Source organism: Enoplosus armatus, chromosome 2 (assembly GCF_043641665.1).
Source record: "Enoplosus armatus isolate fEnoArm2 chromosome 2, fEnoArm2.hap1, whole genome shotgun sequence".
In the NCBI taxonomy this organism is placed as follows: domain Eukaryota; kingdom Metazoa; phylum Chordata; class Actinopteri; order Centrarchiformes; family Enoplosidae; genus Enoplosus; species Enoplosus armatus.
In genome coordinates this window covers 11788707-11807708 of record NC_092181.1, presented here as the reverse complement: position 1 = coordinate 11807708, position 19002 = coordinate 11788707, and the positions used below count along the sequence as shown (strand labels likewise).

The 19002-nt window shown below is 39.1% G+C and overlaps 1 protein-coding gene, 1 long non-coding RNA gene and 2 other non-coding genes across 6 annotated transcripts; 3 read left to right on the top strand and 1 right to left on the bottom strand.

Annotated features, from left to right (window-relative positions):
- Positions 1–5109: 5109 nt before the first annotated feature.
- LOC139293292 (uncharacterized) lies at positions 5110–8384 on the top strand. Of its 3 annotated transcripts, none has more exons than XR_011597924.1 (6): positions 5126–5156; positions 5568–5678; positions 5873–6005; positions 6508–6574; positions 7414–7531; positions 7914–8384. It is a non-coding gene; the product is annotated as an uncharacterized lncRNA (long non-coding RNA). The 3 variants fall into 3 exon arrangements; XR_011597918.1 differs by having other exon boundaries at positions 5568–5684; XR_011597912.1 differs by lacking the exon at positions 5568–5678 and having other exon boundaries at positions 5110–5156.
- On the top strand, positions 6676–6818 carry LOC139281819 (small nucleolar RNA SNORA62/SNORA6 family). The gene has a single exon (XR_011596948.1). It is a non-coding gene; the product is annotated as a small nucleolar RNA SNORA62/SNORA6 family (small nucleolar RNA).
- A 495-nt stretch (positions 8385–8879) lies between the features above and the next one.
- Positions 8880–8952, bottom strand: trnar-ccu (transfer RNA arginine (anticodon CCU)). The gene has a single exon. It is a non-coding gene; the product is annotated as a tRNA-Arg (tRNA).
- Positions 8953–11868: 2916 nt separating this feature from the next.
- Positions 11869–18756, top strand: ift56 (intraflagellar transport 56). Its single transcript, XM_070915385.1, has 15 exons — positions 11869–11961; positions 12647–12696; positions 13046–13191; positions 14050–14221; positions 14636–14710; positions 14822–14924; positions 15265–15320; positions 15992–16045; positions 16130–16193; positions 16280–16368; positions 16661–16744; positions 16835–16904; positions 17230–17336; positions 18132–18265; positions 18482–18756. Exons 2-15 carry the CDS (start codon positions 12652–12654, stop codon positions 18594–18596), a joined length of 1314 nt encoding a protein of 437 aa, XP_070771486.1. The 5' UTR covers positions 11869–11961; positions 12647–12651; the 3' UTR covers positions 18597–18756.
- The last annotated feature ends 246 nt before the right edge of the window (positions 18757–19002 follow it).

Genomic DNA, 19002 nt, shown 5'->3' with positions numbered 1-19002 from the left:
TCCTGTGTTGTGACTATATTGTAGGTCCTTGTTGTAGTAGATATTTGGTCTGTGCATGTGTTTGCTCAGACAGACACTGTGCCTGCCTGGTTTTTAACGTCAATAAATCTTGCTCTTTTTTTAAAAGTAATTTTGGCTTTTTTATATTGGAAATTAAGAAGACTTTACCTTTGTTTTGTTGTATTTATAGATAGCAACTATTATTACAATAATCAACCATACCAACCATCTCGGAAATACAGTATCAACCATGTTATTGACAAACCAGTGCATGCTGCTACTAAACTTGTCAGAGAGCCACTAGATATGACTGTTGCGCAGCGAAAAACAGCCATTATAACCACAATACATGAAATGTATATGATATTATGTGAAGCATTCATTGGAAAATATATCAGATTTTCAACAGCTATTGAAGTCTAAATATAAGGCAGGAGAATTGTTAGACATTGATTCTTTCACAAACCTATGTCCTTAAGTTTCTAAATAGACTTGAAAAACACGCAGACACAAGAAAGATAACTTAAAACTAAACTCGAAACTAACTTGGCCTTGTCATAATAGTAAAATGGTAGTAATAGTAGAAAATATTTGTACAAAACAGACATTATAAAGACATTTTAAAGCATCCTTTAAAAAGATGTGAATAACATTTTAATAGCAGATGAAGTTGAGTTTCTCCTGGCAGTCCCAGTTCTCCCACAGTCCCCCTTTGGTTAAAGCTCCACAGCGTTTCCATATTGGACACTGGTGGTCCGGATCTCCTCCTTGAGGCCAGGCCTCATACACCAGAGGGTCACTGTCCACCCACAGCCAGCGGTCCTCCAGGTAATGCAGGCCGATCCACACCTGCTCAGTGATGTGGCTGTGCTTGATCTTGCTTAGGGCCAAAAGGTGTTCGGTCTCAGATGCCAGGCTGGTGAGGTCAGTGAAAGTCTCTCTGCAGTGCTCCAGAGCCTCCTCCCAGGTCTTCTTCACGTCCACCACGATCAGGTTGAAGCAGAAAAAGGGCTGTTTTTTGGATGAAGGGAAATTGCACCATCCAGGCCACATACAGTTGTGCCAACAAACACTAACATACATGAACTGTGCAATGTCATATGGTTCGCCGGGACTCCAAGGTATGTTTGTTGCACGTACTCCTCCTGACCACTTCCAGTCTGTTCCATTATTTTTGTAGAGACCGATCCAGAACTCACCATAAACTGTCCCATTTACTTCATGTTTCAGTCTGTTTTCATCCCACTGTGTAGTGATGGGGGAAAGATCAATGTAATTTTCTCTGCAGTACTTTTGAGCAGAAAGCCAGTTGTTGTGCTCTTCCACGTATACATGCTTTCCAAATTTCGCTGACACACTTACAATAAAGAGCATTTTCAAAACCACAATCTTCATGGTGGTGAAGTTTACAGATAATGGTAAGGATGAGTACAAAGTGTGTTCTGTTCAAGGTGAAGCCTGTGTCCCTCCTCTGCTGCCTCTTCATATAAGTCAGTGAATTCCTCCTGCCTTGACTAAATGTCATTGTTTGCATGCAAATTAAATTACGCAAAATAAAATCTGATATCCGAGGCGTCCTGGTAGACAAGTGGTTGATACACAGACCATGTGATTGCAACTTCCTTGGTTTGAGTCTAGCCGGGGACCATTGATGCAAGTCAACACCCCTCTCTCCTGTTTCCTGTCTGTCTCAACAAGGGCTGTTTCTAGCTTTTTGGGGGCCCAATGTAAAATGTTGTTTGGAGGCCCCTATTTTGTGAACTATTCTGCTCACAAGACACAGCTCCCCTATCATTGCAGCATCTTAATAATGTTTATAATCTGATGTTTATAAATGAGGGTTTGGATGAAATGCTTAGTAAAATATTGACTATAGTGACTCGTGCAATTCAGTGTGTATAATCCGCTGGTGCTGCTGCAGTTGATTACAAAAGCCATTGATTGCCTCTCATTAAACTAAGACTAAACAGTCTTTTAGTGTCATCAAATTTTAAAGCAATTGGCATCAAAATCATCAAGAACCAGCAGGATCTCTAGCATGAGCTCTAGCTACACCTTGTCTCCTCACAAATCCTCAAAAGTGAGTGGATTCTCCAAATCTAGATAGCAAGATAAACTGGGGACAGAATGCAATAGTTAAAACAGGATTAAGGACCAGACAAAGCAGGCAGCTTCCTGTGCTGTGTCAAAAGGTTTGCAAATTGACACAGGTCACGCACTGACACTTGTTTTACTAAATTTACAAGTGATTAACTGACATCAGTGAAGCCTGCAAGCATTTTCCTAAACAATTTTGCTTAGGAAATTCATTTCCATTTGACGTTGAGAAACAACAGGTGACAGCAAGTCCTGTTTGAACTCACCACATCCTGCCTACTTTGAACAACCTACATAAATAAAGTGAAATGCTTTGTGTAGTCTTTTGGCAAAACAGTGAATTCTTGTCTTGCATCGAAATCTGTGAGCCATCGGATTCTGTGAAGTAAGAGGATCAACTCTGGAGAAAAAGGCTGATGGGTTGAAAAAATATTGACAGGTGAGGTGTACAGGCCCTACAGACAGACCTACTACTAGCCACCACTTTCTGCTACACAGCTCGTCAAAAACTAAGAAAAAGATGCACCAAACTGCGGTCTACAGATCAAAGGTATTGATACAATTCATCATCTCCAAAATCTTCAGAACACCGAGAGTGTCTTGTCCTCTGATGAACCCTGAGTTGCTCGAGGAGATGTGAGTGTTGCTGCTGCCTGACTGGACATGAAGCCTGATGAGACATTGTCACAATGATTGACATACGCCGGCATGTCTTCCTATCAAACCAGTTCTTCTGTGTCACTTTGAGTAAACATAACATTACTTGTAACACACCCATACTTTTGTTGTAATAGAACAAGAATTTTATTGTAAACTAAATGTAAGAATAAGAAATAAACTAAAATAAAAATGAAAACTAGACTGCATGAAAGTAAAACTGAACTTCCACTTCAAATCTATAGTGTTGCCAAATATAAAAAAAAAGTTGGATATTTGAGAAAAAATGTGTGTGATTGCTGCCCACATTTACTGCTCAAAGCATAGATGTTGACATGAAGACACATATTGACAGAGTTGGTTGCCATACTTAAAAAACTGTAGCAGCCGTACGTACAGCTACAATTTTTGAGTGGGGAAAACTATTGCAAAATCTCATCCTGAAAATCTGATTGGACAGACATTGGTGTATTTTTGCACCATTTTCCCTGCAGAATTCAGACAGTCTTCACCAAATTTGGTACAAATTTCTTTTATTTGTTGATATTCCAAATTGGTTCTTGTGTGGTGTGGCGATTTTACATAATATTATCAACATAATTACATAACTGTCATGAAACTGTTCCAGTAATCCTGCTTTCAACCACCATGAACATAGACGTTACTTTAGTTATTGATTTTGGAAGCTTTGTGATTGTTTTTATTTTTCCTTTTGTTCCTACTTACTGTGACAATTCTCTTGTTTTCATTGTAGACTTCGATTTTATATCTTTTCATATGTAGGGTAATTTCACTTATTTCCTGATCTGTATATTTGGCTTGTGTAGCATAAATACATAGCATGAAGAAGTTACTAAAGGGCAGTGAAGTAGAGTGATTACACTCTCTTCAGGCTATCAGACATGATCAGTGTTTATACTGAATATTTACACAGTATTGATACTGTGATTATATACATTTCTAATTACTGTACAACTTATCACTACTTCTTCCACTCTCACACTCAAATGCAGATGAAGTTGAGTTTCTCCTGGCAGTCCCAGTTCTCCCACCGTCCCCCTTTGATTAAAACTCCACAGCGTTTCCATATTGGACACTGGTGGTCCTGATCTACTTGGGGCCAGGCCTGGTACACCAGAGGGTCACCGTCCACCCAGAGCCAGCCTTCCTCTAGGTAACGCAGGCCGATCCACACCCGCTCAGTGATGTGGACTTTCTGGGCCAGAAGGTGCTCGGTATCAGAGAGCAGACTGATGAGGTCATTGTCTCTCAGCGGTTCTCCAGAGCCTCCTCCCAGGTCTTCTTCACCTCCATCATGATCAGATCCAAATAGAAGAAATTGCTGCAAACCACTCCTAGCAGACCATCCATTACCACTCAAGCCCAGTCTAGGTAGCCTATTCTCATCCTGACCACTTCCATCCAGTGGGGCTGTTGGGATCCCTGTAGAGACCAATCCATCCTGAACCGGCTTGACTAACAGACCTTCTGAACACCTGATCTTCCAACTCACTGGTGTTGGGTGAAAGGTCAGGGAAGTAGCTATTGCTGTATTCCTGAGCCCTCTGCCAGGGTTTTACCGTTGTGATAAAGACATATTTTGCGGACAAACTGCATACACTTGTAATGATGAGCACTCTGGAGACAGTGTTATTCTGGGAGGAATGAGATTGTAGTTTTGTTCTCTCCCTCTTGGGCTGAGCAGGTGGCAGAACGCACGTTTGCATATGTATAAACAAGAGCAAAGACAACTTTTCAAACAATTCAAATAATGTGTATACAAAGCAAATCTTCTTAAGCGCATCACACAAACATTTGTGACAATTTGAATGTTGTAGATATTGACATCAAATCAACTCAACTTTCAATTAGAGCCATTATTTGAATTTCACTTTGAGAGGCTAGTAAGTGGACTTTGAGGTACGTTTTTTTTTTTTTTTCTCAAACTAGAATTTTATGGTTGTATAATTTAGGCAATACGAACTCTTTTTAAATTACATTTTAATAGGTTTACTTGCTTTGAATATGAATGTGCTTTTATTTTGACAAGGAGACTAAGAGAATTTCACTAGCCTTTAGAGTAAAATAGTAGCTATACTGTATATTACAACATACTATATTATACATCTGCTGTATGTACTATTCATGTGTACTTTCTATGCAAGACCTCTGGTCTCTACAGGGTCTCTTTTTTCCTTAGCTAGATTCAGAAATCTAGGGTTACCATCTAGAAACGACTTCCATTCATACGAAGCGTACCTGACAGGCGCAGCTCAGGGCTTCTTTTAACTCAAACTATGCGGAAGTAAATCTCACCATAAATATGACGTCTCTTCCTTCTCCGGTCTCTTTGAGCTGCCTTTTACCATGAGGTACAGATCCCAGTACAGCGTTGTCCCGTGGTGAGGAATATATCTTCTCATTATTATAGTCAAACTGTGACTAACATGTCAGTAAAGCTATCAGCTGCAGGGGTACATTAATGAAATGCGTCATTATGACCCGTGTAACGGACACAATATTAAGAAAACGTGCTCTCGTTTAACTCTGGTTATGCTCCCTGTAAATATTACATATGGGTGGATTTAAATAATTTAGGACGGTAAATGTCACTTAATATTTTATTTAAAATAAGTAACATACGTTTAGCTTTGTAGCACTCATCTCTGACATAATTGTACTTGACGTAATTATTTCCATTCTATGCCACTTTATACTTCATTATATTTCAGAGGAAAATATTGTACTTTTTACTCCACTACATTTATTTTACAGCTTAAGGTACTAGTTTGTTTTTTTTGTTTTTTTTACAGTAAAAACATGTGATAAGCTTATGATGTAATGCAGTACTATACTACTAATCTACCGAGTAGCATGCATCGCTGGCTCCACATTGTCGAACTACAACATGAAAATGCTCACATGTATGTGTAAGTGATGACAACAGAATGATTTAATATTCTATTATATAAAACTGTGAAATGAGCCATGCTCTCTTCCATTATATCAGAAGCTTGCCATCAAGAATTGTCAATTTGTTGCTTCTCGCTATCTGACACCTCTTTTTTTTTTTTGTGACCCCCCCTCCCCCAACTCTCCCACTAAACTTGTGGTGCAGAGAAAGTGGTCACGATGTCCAGAGGTCTGGATGTGCTGCAGATGAAAGGAGGAGGATGTGCTGAAGTTCCTTGCATCAGGAACCAACCTGGACTTCCAGATGGGGCATTATGTCTATAAGAGGAAGACTGCTGGTCAGTTTGACTTTCTCATTTTCCATTTCATCGTGATTCATCAGGTTCACACAAATCATAGCCTGTCTGTCCTTTTACTTAGCTGTATTTACTCTTTGAATACATCCTTCTTTCTGACTGTCAAGACTATCAGTTTAAGTTTCCATGCCGGTAATTGGTTTAAAGCTTAAAACATTGCAATTTAACCTGAATGTTGAGGTTCAACATGATTTAGTTTTTCCATTACGAAGAGAGGACCAAGTTTGGAAACCACACTGTTTTTAAGTTTTATGAAATTATACTTACAGACCTTTCTGTATCAGGTGTGGTGGTAATGTGTGAAAACTACAGCCAAATATACATACATTTATACTATACAAACACTTTACTTTTGTCTTATTTCTTGCTGCAAGTGGACAAATCACTGATCATAGGACCTTGACCAACTAGATTAATGCAGATGTCAGTTATAACTTTGTCATGAGTGTGGTAAGTAATTTGGCTTCCTTCTGTCCTCCTCCAGGTGTGTAAATTATTAACATGACTGCAGGTAGCCAGGGCCGTGGAGAGTCTAGCCGAGCACAGGACAGGTCAGTTCGACCAGAATGCAACTTAATGTCTGACAGGCTCCACCTCTCAGAATATGTTCTGTGTATTAATATTGTTGAGCTTATTGCATTGCACTAAACATGCAGCACACCATTAAAGCCTGGCACTGATCTTGTCGGTGTTAAGGTGTCGGAAGTGTGCCAGAGTGATATGGCCAGGTTTTCGCTAACACCATGAGGACTGCTGTCCCATGACTGGGGTTTGATAGTGACCTGAGCCACACTTCAAAATTAAATACTCGAGTGCCTTTTTTTTTTTTCTCTCATACTCCATTAATTGGGCACCTTCTGCAGGCCTAGTCGCGCTAAATAACCTGCAGTGTTTGTTGTCGTCTTGTTTGTGGAGCCCACAAAGCCCTGCCTCAGGTTACTTCATTTGTATTGGCTTCAATGAATCAGCAGATTCTTCAGTGACAGGATTAGACCCATGTGCAGGCACATTGTGAGGCTGTTTGCTGTGAGCTTTACTGGTGTCTGTCATAGCAAAAAAACATGAGGGATGCAGAAATTACAACTGAAGACAATGTCATCCTTTGCCCCAGGGCCTGTTATGAAATTTATATCAGCTGATTAAAAGCCTCCAAATGTGGCATAATTATCCATCAGTTGTCTGTACTTAACTGCCAGACATTACTCTCAAGTGTATAAATGCTGTGTGGGTGTTGAGCTCTGGAATGGCCCTACTCAACAGGAAGATGCTGGTCAATGAGGCCACCGTGTTGATGCACTTGGTCAAATGTTGGGATTGAGCGAAAGCTTTTTGTGCCTCTTTACTGTCCCATGACTCTTTATTTTGGTATTTATTGTCTTATATTGTGTAGGAAAGTAAAACACGTGGTGGATGTTGGCTAGAGAGGTGTTGAGGATGTGGGGGACCATCTCCAGGGAGCACCCTGGGAAGTCATGCCTGATCTTTACTTCTACAGAGACCCAGAGGAGGTGAGCGGTGGAAAAATTGCATGTAAACACGGACTCCCATTAAAGGCTGCTGTAGAGTTTTTGATAATCAAGAAGTGAGATGTATAGATTAGTATACTTGTAAACTTGATATCACTTGCTTCAATTGAACAAGTATCAAATAAAGATTCTAATTGCCTTAAATACAGAAAAATATGATCGGTATATAAAGTGTGTAAAATGTATTAATTTAAACCAGTTTCTACTTTTTTTGTAACACAAGTGACAACACAGCTAGTCTCTACAGAGAACCAAAATTCTTAATTGGTTGATTTTTGGCAGATGTCCGAGGATTAGCGTAAACAGTTCATCAGAAAGCATATCAATTAAATATTTCTCACACTGTTTCCTCTTATTCCTACAGAGGACTGGAGTTCCCAGACTGTCACATGAAGACTGGTCTGCAGCTCCCACTGATAGACGACATGATAAAGATGGACGACATGTCTCCACTTCCTCCCATTATATAAAAATGAAGCCAAAATGTCCCGGATACTGCCGGTGCCATCTTGTGCGTCTAGTGACAGCATTTAGAGCCAGCGTCTGTGCAGTAGTGATCGTGAGTGGAGCCGCGGTATTGATTTCCGGGTCACAGGCAGGAGGAGGGAGGACTCCTCCTGCCTATGCTCTCCTCTCCGTGCTCTCCGGAGCTCTCCTCCGAGCTGAGACAAGGAGGCACAAAATGGAGAGAAGAGTCTTATGCTCCCACCACACAGGCCTCAGACTGGGGCGATGCTAGTTCTGACTGGTCCTAAGTCATGTCTGTCAAAACGCATGAGAAATGCATACCACTATGAGCTGAGAGATCAATAAAGTTGGCTGGTTATTCATAAAACTGACTTGTTTCATTTTGCTTATCTTCAATGAATATGTTCCTAATGTATGCACACAAGCTTAATACAGTTAACATATCAAATGTGTCTAATGTTTACATTTATAGGGACAATTGCATAACATAGTTCAAGGCTACATACTACAGCCTTAATAACCTAAGCTAGTTTGCAACACCTGTCCACACCTGCTTTAAGTACAAAACAAAACAGGAACAACTTAATGAAAAGCACCTGATTTGCATGACTACATCAGTAATCCCCCCCATCTACTTCAGTTTGGAATGATACCATTTATGAGCTCCGTGGATAAGGGCAGAACTTACCCAGGTGACTGCAAATTTTGTTCGTAAGTGGTTCTTAATGGTAGTTACCATTCATCATTTGTAAGGATACATATACTAGTTTTACTTCATATGTGCAAGCAATGGGATCTGGGGTCTGCGAATGGCAGATGCTTTAACATTAAACCTTTGAGAAACTTGTGCTTTAAAACATTCCACCCCAGATGGGACTCGAACCCACAATCCCTGGCTTAGGAGGCCAGTGCCTTATCCATTAGGCCACTGGGGCTTTTATAATTGGTTTCATATAAATACATAATGTAGAACAATGGAGTAATTAGTATGTATGTAATAACGAACATTATTGGTTTACGGATGTATTTTATGGTTGTGTCTTGTATAACACATATATTTCGTAAAATGTTGGGTGGCAGCCACATCTGTGTTACGTTGCTAGGCAACAAGGAACACACCACAAGTTCAACACAGAAGACTCGAGCAGTTTCCTGTTAAGCCTCAAACTCTGTTTGACTACAAAATAAATGTCACTCGTGAGCAATGTTGTAAAACGGTTGCAATGTCCGAGGTTTTCCTTCAATTGGCATCTCGAACTTGGGGTTCGGCTCGCTCAGAGGTTTTCAGAAGAGGGCCATAATATGGGTCACATCAACACTTTACACTTTCCTTAACTTAAACTGCCTCACTACATTTTAGGTCCTTTGCTTGTGCCATTAATTTGAAAATACGAGAGCGGAAAAGGCAATCTAAACTGCGGCATAGATGCAGCAAGCTAACGCTATCCGAGATCATACATAGCAATTCTCCTCGAAATGGTGGAAAAACTTGCCAAACTGTTATTGTATTTTATTGTGTTAGTCGTAAGATAATTCAGTTTAATGACATAATGAACCTCAGTAGCTAAAACGTAACGTATGGTAGCGAACGTGACAGTTAAGCTAACAATTTGTGTTTATCATAGATAAGTTAGGAACACCCAACGTTACCTAGGTTAGTGATAAACAAGTCTTAGCTAGGTACCTCTTCAAGAAAGACGCGGCGACATGGTGAGATAACCTTTTTGCTATCCTAATAGCTAATAAATAGCTAATGCTATAAGTTAGCAGTAGTTTGACCTATTTCTGAAATGGTCGTGCATGTTGGCCCCAACCCACTCAAAACTGTGATAACTTGAGGAAATCAAAATTTCTACCTTGGCAGATCCTCTCTCGCGTGAAGCCAGCCGTGGGAGGAGAGACACCGGTGAGCATCAGTGAGAAAAAGAAGAAAAACAAGACAAAGGTTCCCCACTTGGAGGAATACCTGCAACAGAGAGACTACCTTGGGGCCTTGACACTGTTAGAGGTACATAAACACACACATAACTTCAAAGAAAAACTTAACTTAATCCAATGATAAAGATAATAATTGCATGCTAAGGATTTCGAGGGAATTTTAAAGGGCCACCCTTCACTAGAAGGTACGTGTTAGAGATCCCATGCAGACATGCATTCATGGATCACAAGTAATTTAATCCGTACCAGCTCTGTGTGTGCTGTACTGCCCCTGACCGACATTTTAACAATTTGCAGAGTTAGAAACATCCCAAAAGGGCCTAATTATGTGCCACATCATAATTATTATTGTTACAATCACTAGAAATGATACAACAATGGGTGTATAATTTAACAGAACTGCACTAGGTTCAATACCAATGTAGTAAATGCTAAATACAACAAATTTACAAATGTCAGAGAAATCGGTTCAGTGAAATGAATCCCATGAGTAAGTCCAGTCTAGGGCTGCAACTAACGATTATTTTCATTATCGAGTAATCTGCAGATTATTGTCACGATTAATCAATTAATCGTTTAGTATATTTAAATGTCTATAAAATGTCAAATAATTGTGAAAAATTTTCATCACAATTTCCCAGAGCCCAAAGTGACACCTTCAAATTGCTTCTTTTGTCCAACCAACAGTCCAAAACCTCCATTTACAATCATACACGACAAAGAAAAGCAGCAAATCCTCACATTTAAGAAGCTAGATCCAGCTATTATCAAAACAATAGCACCTTCAGACCACAGCAAATTCCTTGTAATGTATGTTACTTGGCAATAAACAGTTTCTGATTCTGATTCTGATTCTGACTTGCAAAATAGTTGGCAACTCTTTTCTTTCGATTCAACTTTTCATCGTTGTGAAGTGATCACACTCATAGAAACTCTTGGAAAAATATGTAAATACAGTTCTGTATCAGAGCTAGACTGATAAATCAGCCAGGCTGACATATTGGCTAATATTGGCTTATTGCAGATATAATTGTGTTGGTGTATATGTAGGCCAAGAAGTAACAAGAAATGGCAAAGTAGGTTTGAGGTCATTAAAAACCAGAGAGCACTGAGAAGTTCATTTTTCAATTGAATGTCTTAGTATGTAACTAAATTCTAAGGATCTGTATGAAGAGTGTTTATGTTTAAAAAAAAAAAAAAAATACTTTTGACCAATATAATGTTATTGAATTTTTCTATACTGTGGTGCAGACTCTTAAGTAAGTGGTCTGTTAGTTACTGTCTTTTGCCTGCCTGTGATTGATTAGACCATCATTTTTCAAAATTCATGAATGAAGCAGTAATTTCCCATAATAAAAAAGATCCAAATGTGATGGTTCGGCTTGAATAGCTCAATTGGCTGAGATGGAAGTACTGGGCTAACTTGCCCCTGTGGCTGAATAAATAATTGCTGCACTTTCACAGGTCTAACTTTTGTTTTTTAACTGCAATGCTCCTCCTGCAGATTATCCTGTGTCATGCCCTGGAATTAAAGTTTCACAAATAGAGTCACTCCCACATCTATGGTACAGACAACACTGTATTACTGAATGTTGCTGCTCTGCTGCTGATGTGTTTCTGTGTCATCTCTAGTTTCAGAGAAGTATTGGCGAGAAAGAGGAGCATGCGGACCTCTGGATTGGCTACTGTGCCTTTCACTTGGGTGATTACAAGAGAGTTATGGAGGTATTTCTTGTTGTATATGTGTGTGTCTGAAAGACTGTGTATAGCTGGTTCCACAGAATTTCCCTAAATTACCCTAAATGCTGTATTTGAATAACTAATTCTGAATACCTGTTGGATAAATGGATGTGACTGATCACATTTACTATATTTCCTTATGATCTGACAGGAGTACAAGTCTCTGACGATGAGTCCTGATTGTCCTGCTGAGGTGTGGGTCTATCTGGCCTGTGCCCTGTTTTTTCTGGGCCTCTATAAAGAGGCTGAGGAGGCTGCATCTAAGGGTAGGCTTTCCAGCTGAGTACATTTGTAAAGTCATGCTTTGTACTGTATGCTAACCACTTGACCTATATTTTGTACAGTTTTGTTCTGGAAACAACCCTCTTGCTCACCAGCACACTGTGGCACTATTAAGCATTTGATTGTCTCCAAATATATCTAATTATTATTATTATCGTCATTGGTTTATTTTAAATTATTTACTCATTCATGTGATTTAAGAATCACATAAATTTAACTGAGTTATTGTACAATTTTAGATTTTTTTTTTAGCTCACCAAAACCTAATCCAAATGTCACAAAGTATGCTCATCCAGAAAGTCCTCCATTTTTGTGCCTAGGCTTGTCCACAAACTTTTGTAAACCATGTAGTGCATTTTTGAACAACTTTCAATAGCAATTGTGCACCAGGCTTTATTCAAGAAGTCAAATAATCACCCTGCAGGTGTTTATTATTTATCTATTTATATTTGTAGCAGACTTTGCCATATGGGGTTGCTGTACACTTTCAGTTCCCATTAATTCACTCCTCAGTTATTGTGTACATTGTTTGCCAATGCCATTTTTACAGTGCTGTTCAGTTGGTTATGTGATTGCTGAGAGTAAGGTTATGATGTTTGAATGAATTGTGCCTCTTATTCTCATGTGATTGCCGTCGAACTAAATTTGGTATCTCTTTGCTCTACGTAGCACCAATGTCCCCTCTCCAAAACCGACTACTCTTCCACTTGGCTCACAAGGTTGGAAAACTATTATATTATTGTACTATTGTGTGTTTATTTTTCCTCTCTGCCTTCACGATCACTAAAAATTCAACCCTGTAGATACAGGTTTATGTCTATAATATGAGAGAAACAGGTCTGTATTCATGTCATACAACACTGAGTTTGTAGTTTATTCCATCTTGTTTCATCTGAGCTCAATAATGAGGAAAAGTTTGTGGCATTTCCAGTGTTTATGTAATAGATTTTCAGATTTAAGTGTGATTCATGTCTTCTCCACAGTCTTCTTAGCTCTTTGTGTCATTGTGATCACATTTCTTATTGATGTATTCCTTCATTGTTGGTCATCTTTCCTATTGTGTCTCAGTTCAACGATGAGAAGAAGCTGATGGGTTTCCACCAGAACCTGGAGGATGTGACAGAGGACCAGCTGAGCCTGGCATCCATCCACTACATGCGCTCCCACTACCAGGAGGCCATAGACATCTATAAACGCCTTCTACTGCAGAACAGGTCTGTGCTTTTAATGGAGGAGTGTGAGATTTCATGTGCTTCACGCCTTGTGGAACCATAAAGATAATTCAAGTGTCAGTGCAGCAGACCTGCTGAGCTAGCTTCCTCTAACGCTGATATACTGTATCTGTAGTAGCAAGGGTGAGAAAATGAAAGACTTTGATTTCACTAGATATCCAGTGCCACTTCTCTTAGAGATCTATTCATGGCTGTGTGGCGTCTGTGGGCCAAGGTGCATCTGAGTTTTTTTTACTAGGTTGAAGGCCTCTGCAGCAGCTCTGAGCACACGTTTTGAATACATATTAGCCTTACTACAACTACTACTTATTCTGAATGCTAACAGAAAAAAATGCAAAAAATATCAAAATAGTGTTATGCAAAACGCGTATTTCCCTCACAGAAGATTGCAGAAAAACCCAGAGCAGCAGCCGTTTTCCCAAAGCCTTGATGTTGACATTTGTTGTCTTTTTTTCCCTATGATAACGTCTTGTCTCTGGCTTTTTTGCACTTTGTGGGATTTCAATAAAAATCTAAGAATATTTCCATTTATAAAAATATTTGTTATAATATACAATATTTCTTTGCTGAAATGTTGACAAAGAAAATTTACTATGAAAGAAAAAACTGCTGTAGGTTCTACAAACTGTACCACAGGTAACGTTTGAATGAATTCTTGATCTGATTTAGGTAATTATTTAGTTTAATGACATCTGTATACACGCTGCTATGTCAAGCAATATAAGATCATAGTGAGTTTCTACATTTATGACATGGGTATCATTTATAAAATGTCCTGTTCTAAATGGCATATATTTGTTAATTTAAAAGAAAATCATCAAATTGTATCTTGTCTTTCAGAGATTTCCTGGCCCTGAAAGTTTACGTGGCTCTGTGTTACTATAAGCTGGACTACTATGATGTGTCCCAGGAGGTGTTGGCTGTGTACCTGCAGAGCATCCCGGACTCCACTATTGCCCTCAACCTCAAGGCCTGCAACCACTTCAGACTCTACAATGGCAAGGCAGCTGAGGTACTCAACGTTTGATTGCTGCAAATGCCTTTGGTTGTTTTTCATATTGACGTGTTTTCACATTTTCATACACACATTTTTATGTTTTGTGTCGATATCTGGAAGAATTGAAAAGTTAAAGGTCAAAGGCTACATTACATTAACAATGAAATGAGAAAAAGGACAAACTAAATATTTATTTCACAGAATTTTTATTTTCAAAGCTCCTTTCACCAATAGATGAACATAAAAAAATCCAACAAATAATACAATGGCAGATATTTATATTTTTTATAATTAAAACAACAGCTCACAGTGCTTTAACTTTTAGTGAGAGGGAACTAATATTAAGATATCTTCAGTGGTGTCAGCGACAGTGCCAGAGTCAGTAACTGCTGGTAGGTCTGACTTATGTGTGCACCCTCTCCCTCGTAGGCGGAGTTGAAGAACCTAATCGACATCTCCTCCTGCTCCTTTGAGTTTGCTAAGGAGCTTATCCGACACAACCTGGTAAGCTCTTCACAAGCTCTAACTGTGAGTGTGTAGGTGCGTGCCAGTGTGTGCACTAGTGACTTACACGCTTCTTTTCCACACTCTGAATCTCTCCGCTGTGTACTGCAGGTGGTGTTTCGTGGTGGGGAGGGGGCGTTGCAGGTGCTGCCTCCTCTGATCGATGTGATCCCTGAGGCCAGACTCAACCTGGTCATCTACTATCTCAGACAAGGTGTGTGGCCATGGCACTGCAGGTCTCTGGAGTAAGCAAAACAAGGAAAATATTTGCCTTAAAATGCATAAATGCAGGATTTTACTGTAGAATGAGGAGTGAAGCGTTAACGGTATGAATACGAAAACAAAGTGTTTCTTATAAACGCACTGTATAATAAGTTAAAAGTAAACTAAAAATGATGAAATAGTATGCAACACAATGAAATCACGTGCTTACACTGTCACATTTATCATGCAATATTTAATGTAAATGCAGCATCCCTGTTTCCATGTTGCAGCTAATTCAGAGAAAACCTACCGTAGCTCAGGGATTCACATGCTCCATTTTACACTTCCAGATGATGTCCAGGAAGCCTACAACCTCATCCAAGATTTGGTGCCTACGACACCTCAGGTAATGATTCAAAGCGACACAGAGTTTTGTTGTGATATTACGCTTGTTCTTTCAAGGGTGATGAAACTATATCCAGATCAGCTACATTTCAGTCGACCTTGAAAAATAGTACAGTAGCTGGGTTTAACTACAACCTTGTACTGCTTGTGCTTGTACTGACCATTTTGCTTTCAAGGGTTTATAGGTTATGCTCTTTTACAGGAAAGAAAATGTGCAATGAAAACCAGAATCATGCCGGATTAAATGAAGCCTGTTCAAAAACCTCTTCTACTCGCTCCACTTAAGAGTTCCTGGAGAGCCTTTTCTTTTATGTGACCAGTTTTTTATCTTCAAAAGCACCTCAATGTGGCCTGGATCTGAAAGCATGTGAAGTGTTTGGCGTTTGTACCTCCTTTATGCATTTTCTTTTACTTGTTGAAGTGGATTTTCATGGGGTTTGAAGCGGGAATGAAAAAAAAATAGATCAAAATGATTGATAAACTCCTGATGAAGTTCTTAAGAGAAACATTTCTCTTGTTTATCTTTTACCCTCAAGTGAATTATTTCTGTTAAGTGTTTTTTTGTGTGTTTTCTATCAAGATTATCAGGATTGCCTTCTTCCCTCTCTAGATTCTAGACAAGAAGAAGAAGAAGCCTATGAAGTTTTTCATTTTTATCCTTTATTTTCTCAGGAGTATATTTTGAAAGGAGTGGTAAACGCCGCACTGGGACAAGAAATTGGCTCAGTGAGTATTTCTGTTAAATAGTTACATGCAATCAAATTAGTTAACAGTTAGTCTGAGACAAATTTTTGTTATTTTGTCTTTCAGAGGGATCACCTGAAAATTGCTCAGCAGTTCTTTCAGTTGGTCGGAGGCTCGGCCAGCGAATGCGGTAAATTGAGCAGAAGTTTGATCAATATGATCCTTTAAAGCGACACTGCGTGAGCGTGCATGAGTGACATTTCTTTTCCCTTTCAGATACTATTCCTGGCAGACAGTGTATGGCCTCCTGCTTCTTCCTCTTGAGACAGTTTGAAGATGTCCTCATATATCTAAACTCAGTCAAGGTTTGTGTTGTTTGCTTAGTACAAGGCACACATTATATGGTATATTTCTGTGAAGAGTCACAGTCATATTATTTTACTGTGGCATCAGTATGTAAGTGGGGGGTGAAAAAAAGACTCCCACTCACTGGGTGATAGGTGTCACTTCAGATGACAAGAGAGGCTTTACAGATGCAGTATATTTATTCAGGTGTGTGTTTGTCATTTGCACTACCAGCAGAAAGATGACACTTTTTTTGGACATGTGGACACTTAACCTTTTTGTGTAGGCATGACTGTGCTTTTCTTTTTGCAGGGTTACTTCTATAATGACGATACGTTCAACTTCAACTATGCTCAGGCTAAAGCAGCCCTTGGCAACTACAAAGAGGCAGAAGAGGTACCTTACTTCAGCATACATCTACATCTTTTTACAGACTTTGATTAGTTCTGACAAGTTGTTTTCGACTAATTTTAACATTTCTTTCAGGTTTTTCTGCTGATTCAGAGTGAAAAGATCAAGAATGACTATGTTTACCTCAGCTGGCTGGCGCGATGCTGTATGTATAGTAGTCGTACTGATGATAGTATATTTAATTACAAAAATCCCTCTGCAAGGCAGATTCATTCATGTAGTACAATTCAGATTTCTAGCCTCAGGCTTGTAAAGAATTTAGGGTCACTCATGCACTCTTGCTGGTGTTTCGCTCAGCAGCTCTAAGAAATGGATATCTCCATTAAAAGATTTTTCTTCCTTTCTCTGCTTAATCCACATCAATAAAACCTGCCCGCAGGCGTTTAATATTTTCCAAATCAGAACCTATAAAAGTTGCTGAAACTGCCTGTGAATGATGGATTATTGAACAGTCGTCTTATTCTTGTCAGACATAATGAACCAGAAGGGCCGGCTTGCCTGGGAGATCTATCTGAAGATGGGCACTTCCTCTGATTCCTTCAGTCTGCTGCAGCTCATTGCCAACGACTGCTACAAGGTGACGTCATCCTCTGTACTCTGTATCAATCTCTGGTGACCACTTCAATGGGAAGAGAAGTGTAAATGTATGAATTATTGCCGAAACAGACAATTAATCGTTTAATCGGTCGACAAAAAATGAATCGCCAACAATTTGATAGTCAATTAATAGTTTAAGTCATATATCTGGCAAAACATTCTCTAATCTTTAGTTGCAGCCCTAGAAAGACTGTTTATTTGCCCTTCTCCTGTGAATTTAGGCATATGGCTGCAACTAATGATTATGTCCATTATTGCTAATCTGCAGATTATTGTCTGAATCAATCAACTATTGTTTGGTCTGTGCAAATTCACAATTTCCCTGAGCCCAAGGTGACATCTTTGGATGTCCTGTTTTGTCTGACCAACAGTCCAAAACCAAATTCACTTTATAATGATAACAAATTGAAGAAAGCAGAATATGCTCAGATTTAAGCTGGCAGCTTCAAATTTTGGGAATTTAGAAGTGACTCATAAATTAATCGATTGTCAAAATAGTTGCTTAATACTGTTCTGTCAGTCGACTAATTGTTTCAGCTCTGTTTAAGTACAACTGCCCCACTGTCTTCATCTGGCTGTTTCTTTGTTAAAATACCATAATTTATTGCGAAGGGCAGGTTTTCCTGAAATCAAATATGTCAAATGTGTATATAAACTTGATTCCCAAATGTCACCTTAAATGGAGAAATTGCTCATTTCATTCTCCATTTGGCTCCGTTATTGGGAAGTCAATACGTCGCATACTAGTGCTCATGATCACTGCCTGTTGTTTCAGATGGGCCAGTTCTACTATGCAGCCAAAGCCTTTGATACACTGGAGAAACTGGACCCAGGCTCCAACTACTGGGAAGGCAAGAGAGGGGCATGTGTCGGCATCTTCCAGCTCATACTGGCGAACAAGGAGTCCAAGTATGTTTGTCTCTTTTTCCTGTGCAACATTTAACAATGTTTTCTTTTAATTTTTTTAAATTGTCATTACCCAGCAAAACTGAATAACATCTGGACATCGCATATCAAACCTCTGTGGTCTGCTTGAGTGGGAATGATGGCTAAATAAAAGAAATATGAGAGATGGTGCATTCTTGATCTAATCTTGTTTCCTCGCATATCCTGTTTGTGTTCTAGGGAGACACTTAAAGAGGTGGTGTCCCTGCTGCGAAATTCAGGAAACCCGCAGGTTGAATACATCATCCGAGCTCTGAGGAAGTGGGCCAAAGACAACAGAGTCCTCCTCTCATGACAGCCTTCGGCACTGAACTTCAGCTCACTACATCGAGAGTAGCTACATTATGCAGACATCAGCAGTCATTAAAGCACATTCGGCCATTTCACTTGAAAGAATTTTATGAATTATATCTATGCCACATGAAGCAAAGAAATATGGAGCTATTATCTCTTCTATACTGTAGTGTTTTGCATTGGAAATATGTATGTTTTGAATTGTAAATTTCATGTATATTTGTATTAAAATGTGACTGTACTTTTAAAATTAATTTCATGTTGTCAGTGATTAATTTATATGAATTTCAGTGCAGCAACTGACTTCACGCTGTTTTTTCTCAGCTTTTATTAAGCAATACAAAAACAATTTACAGAACAAGACAACAATAAAGATGAAGAAATTTGGGACAAGATATGAGTGACAT

Excerpts from the sequence above, each read along its gene's own strand:
- ift56 (XM_070915385.1), top strand. The coding sequence starts at position 12,652 with ATGTCCCCTCTCCAAAACCGACTACTCTTCCACTTGGCTCACAAG. Across the intron at positions 16,194-16,279 it reads AGGCTCGGCCAGCGAATGCG|ATACTATTCCTGGCAGACAG; the intron begins GTAAATTGAGCA and ends TTTCCCTTTCAG. Across the intron at positions 16,369-16,660 it reads TATATCTAAACTCAGTCAAG|GGTTACTTCTATAATGACGA; the intron begins GTTTGTGTTGTT and ends TTCTTTTTGCAG.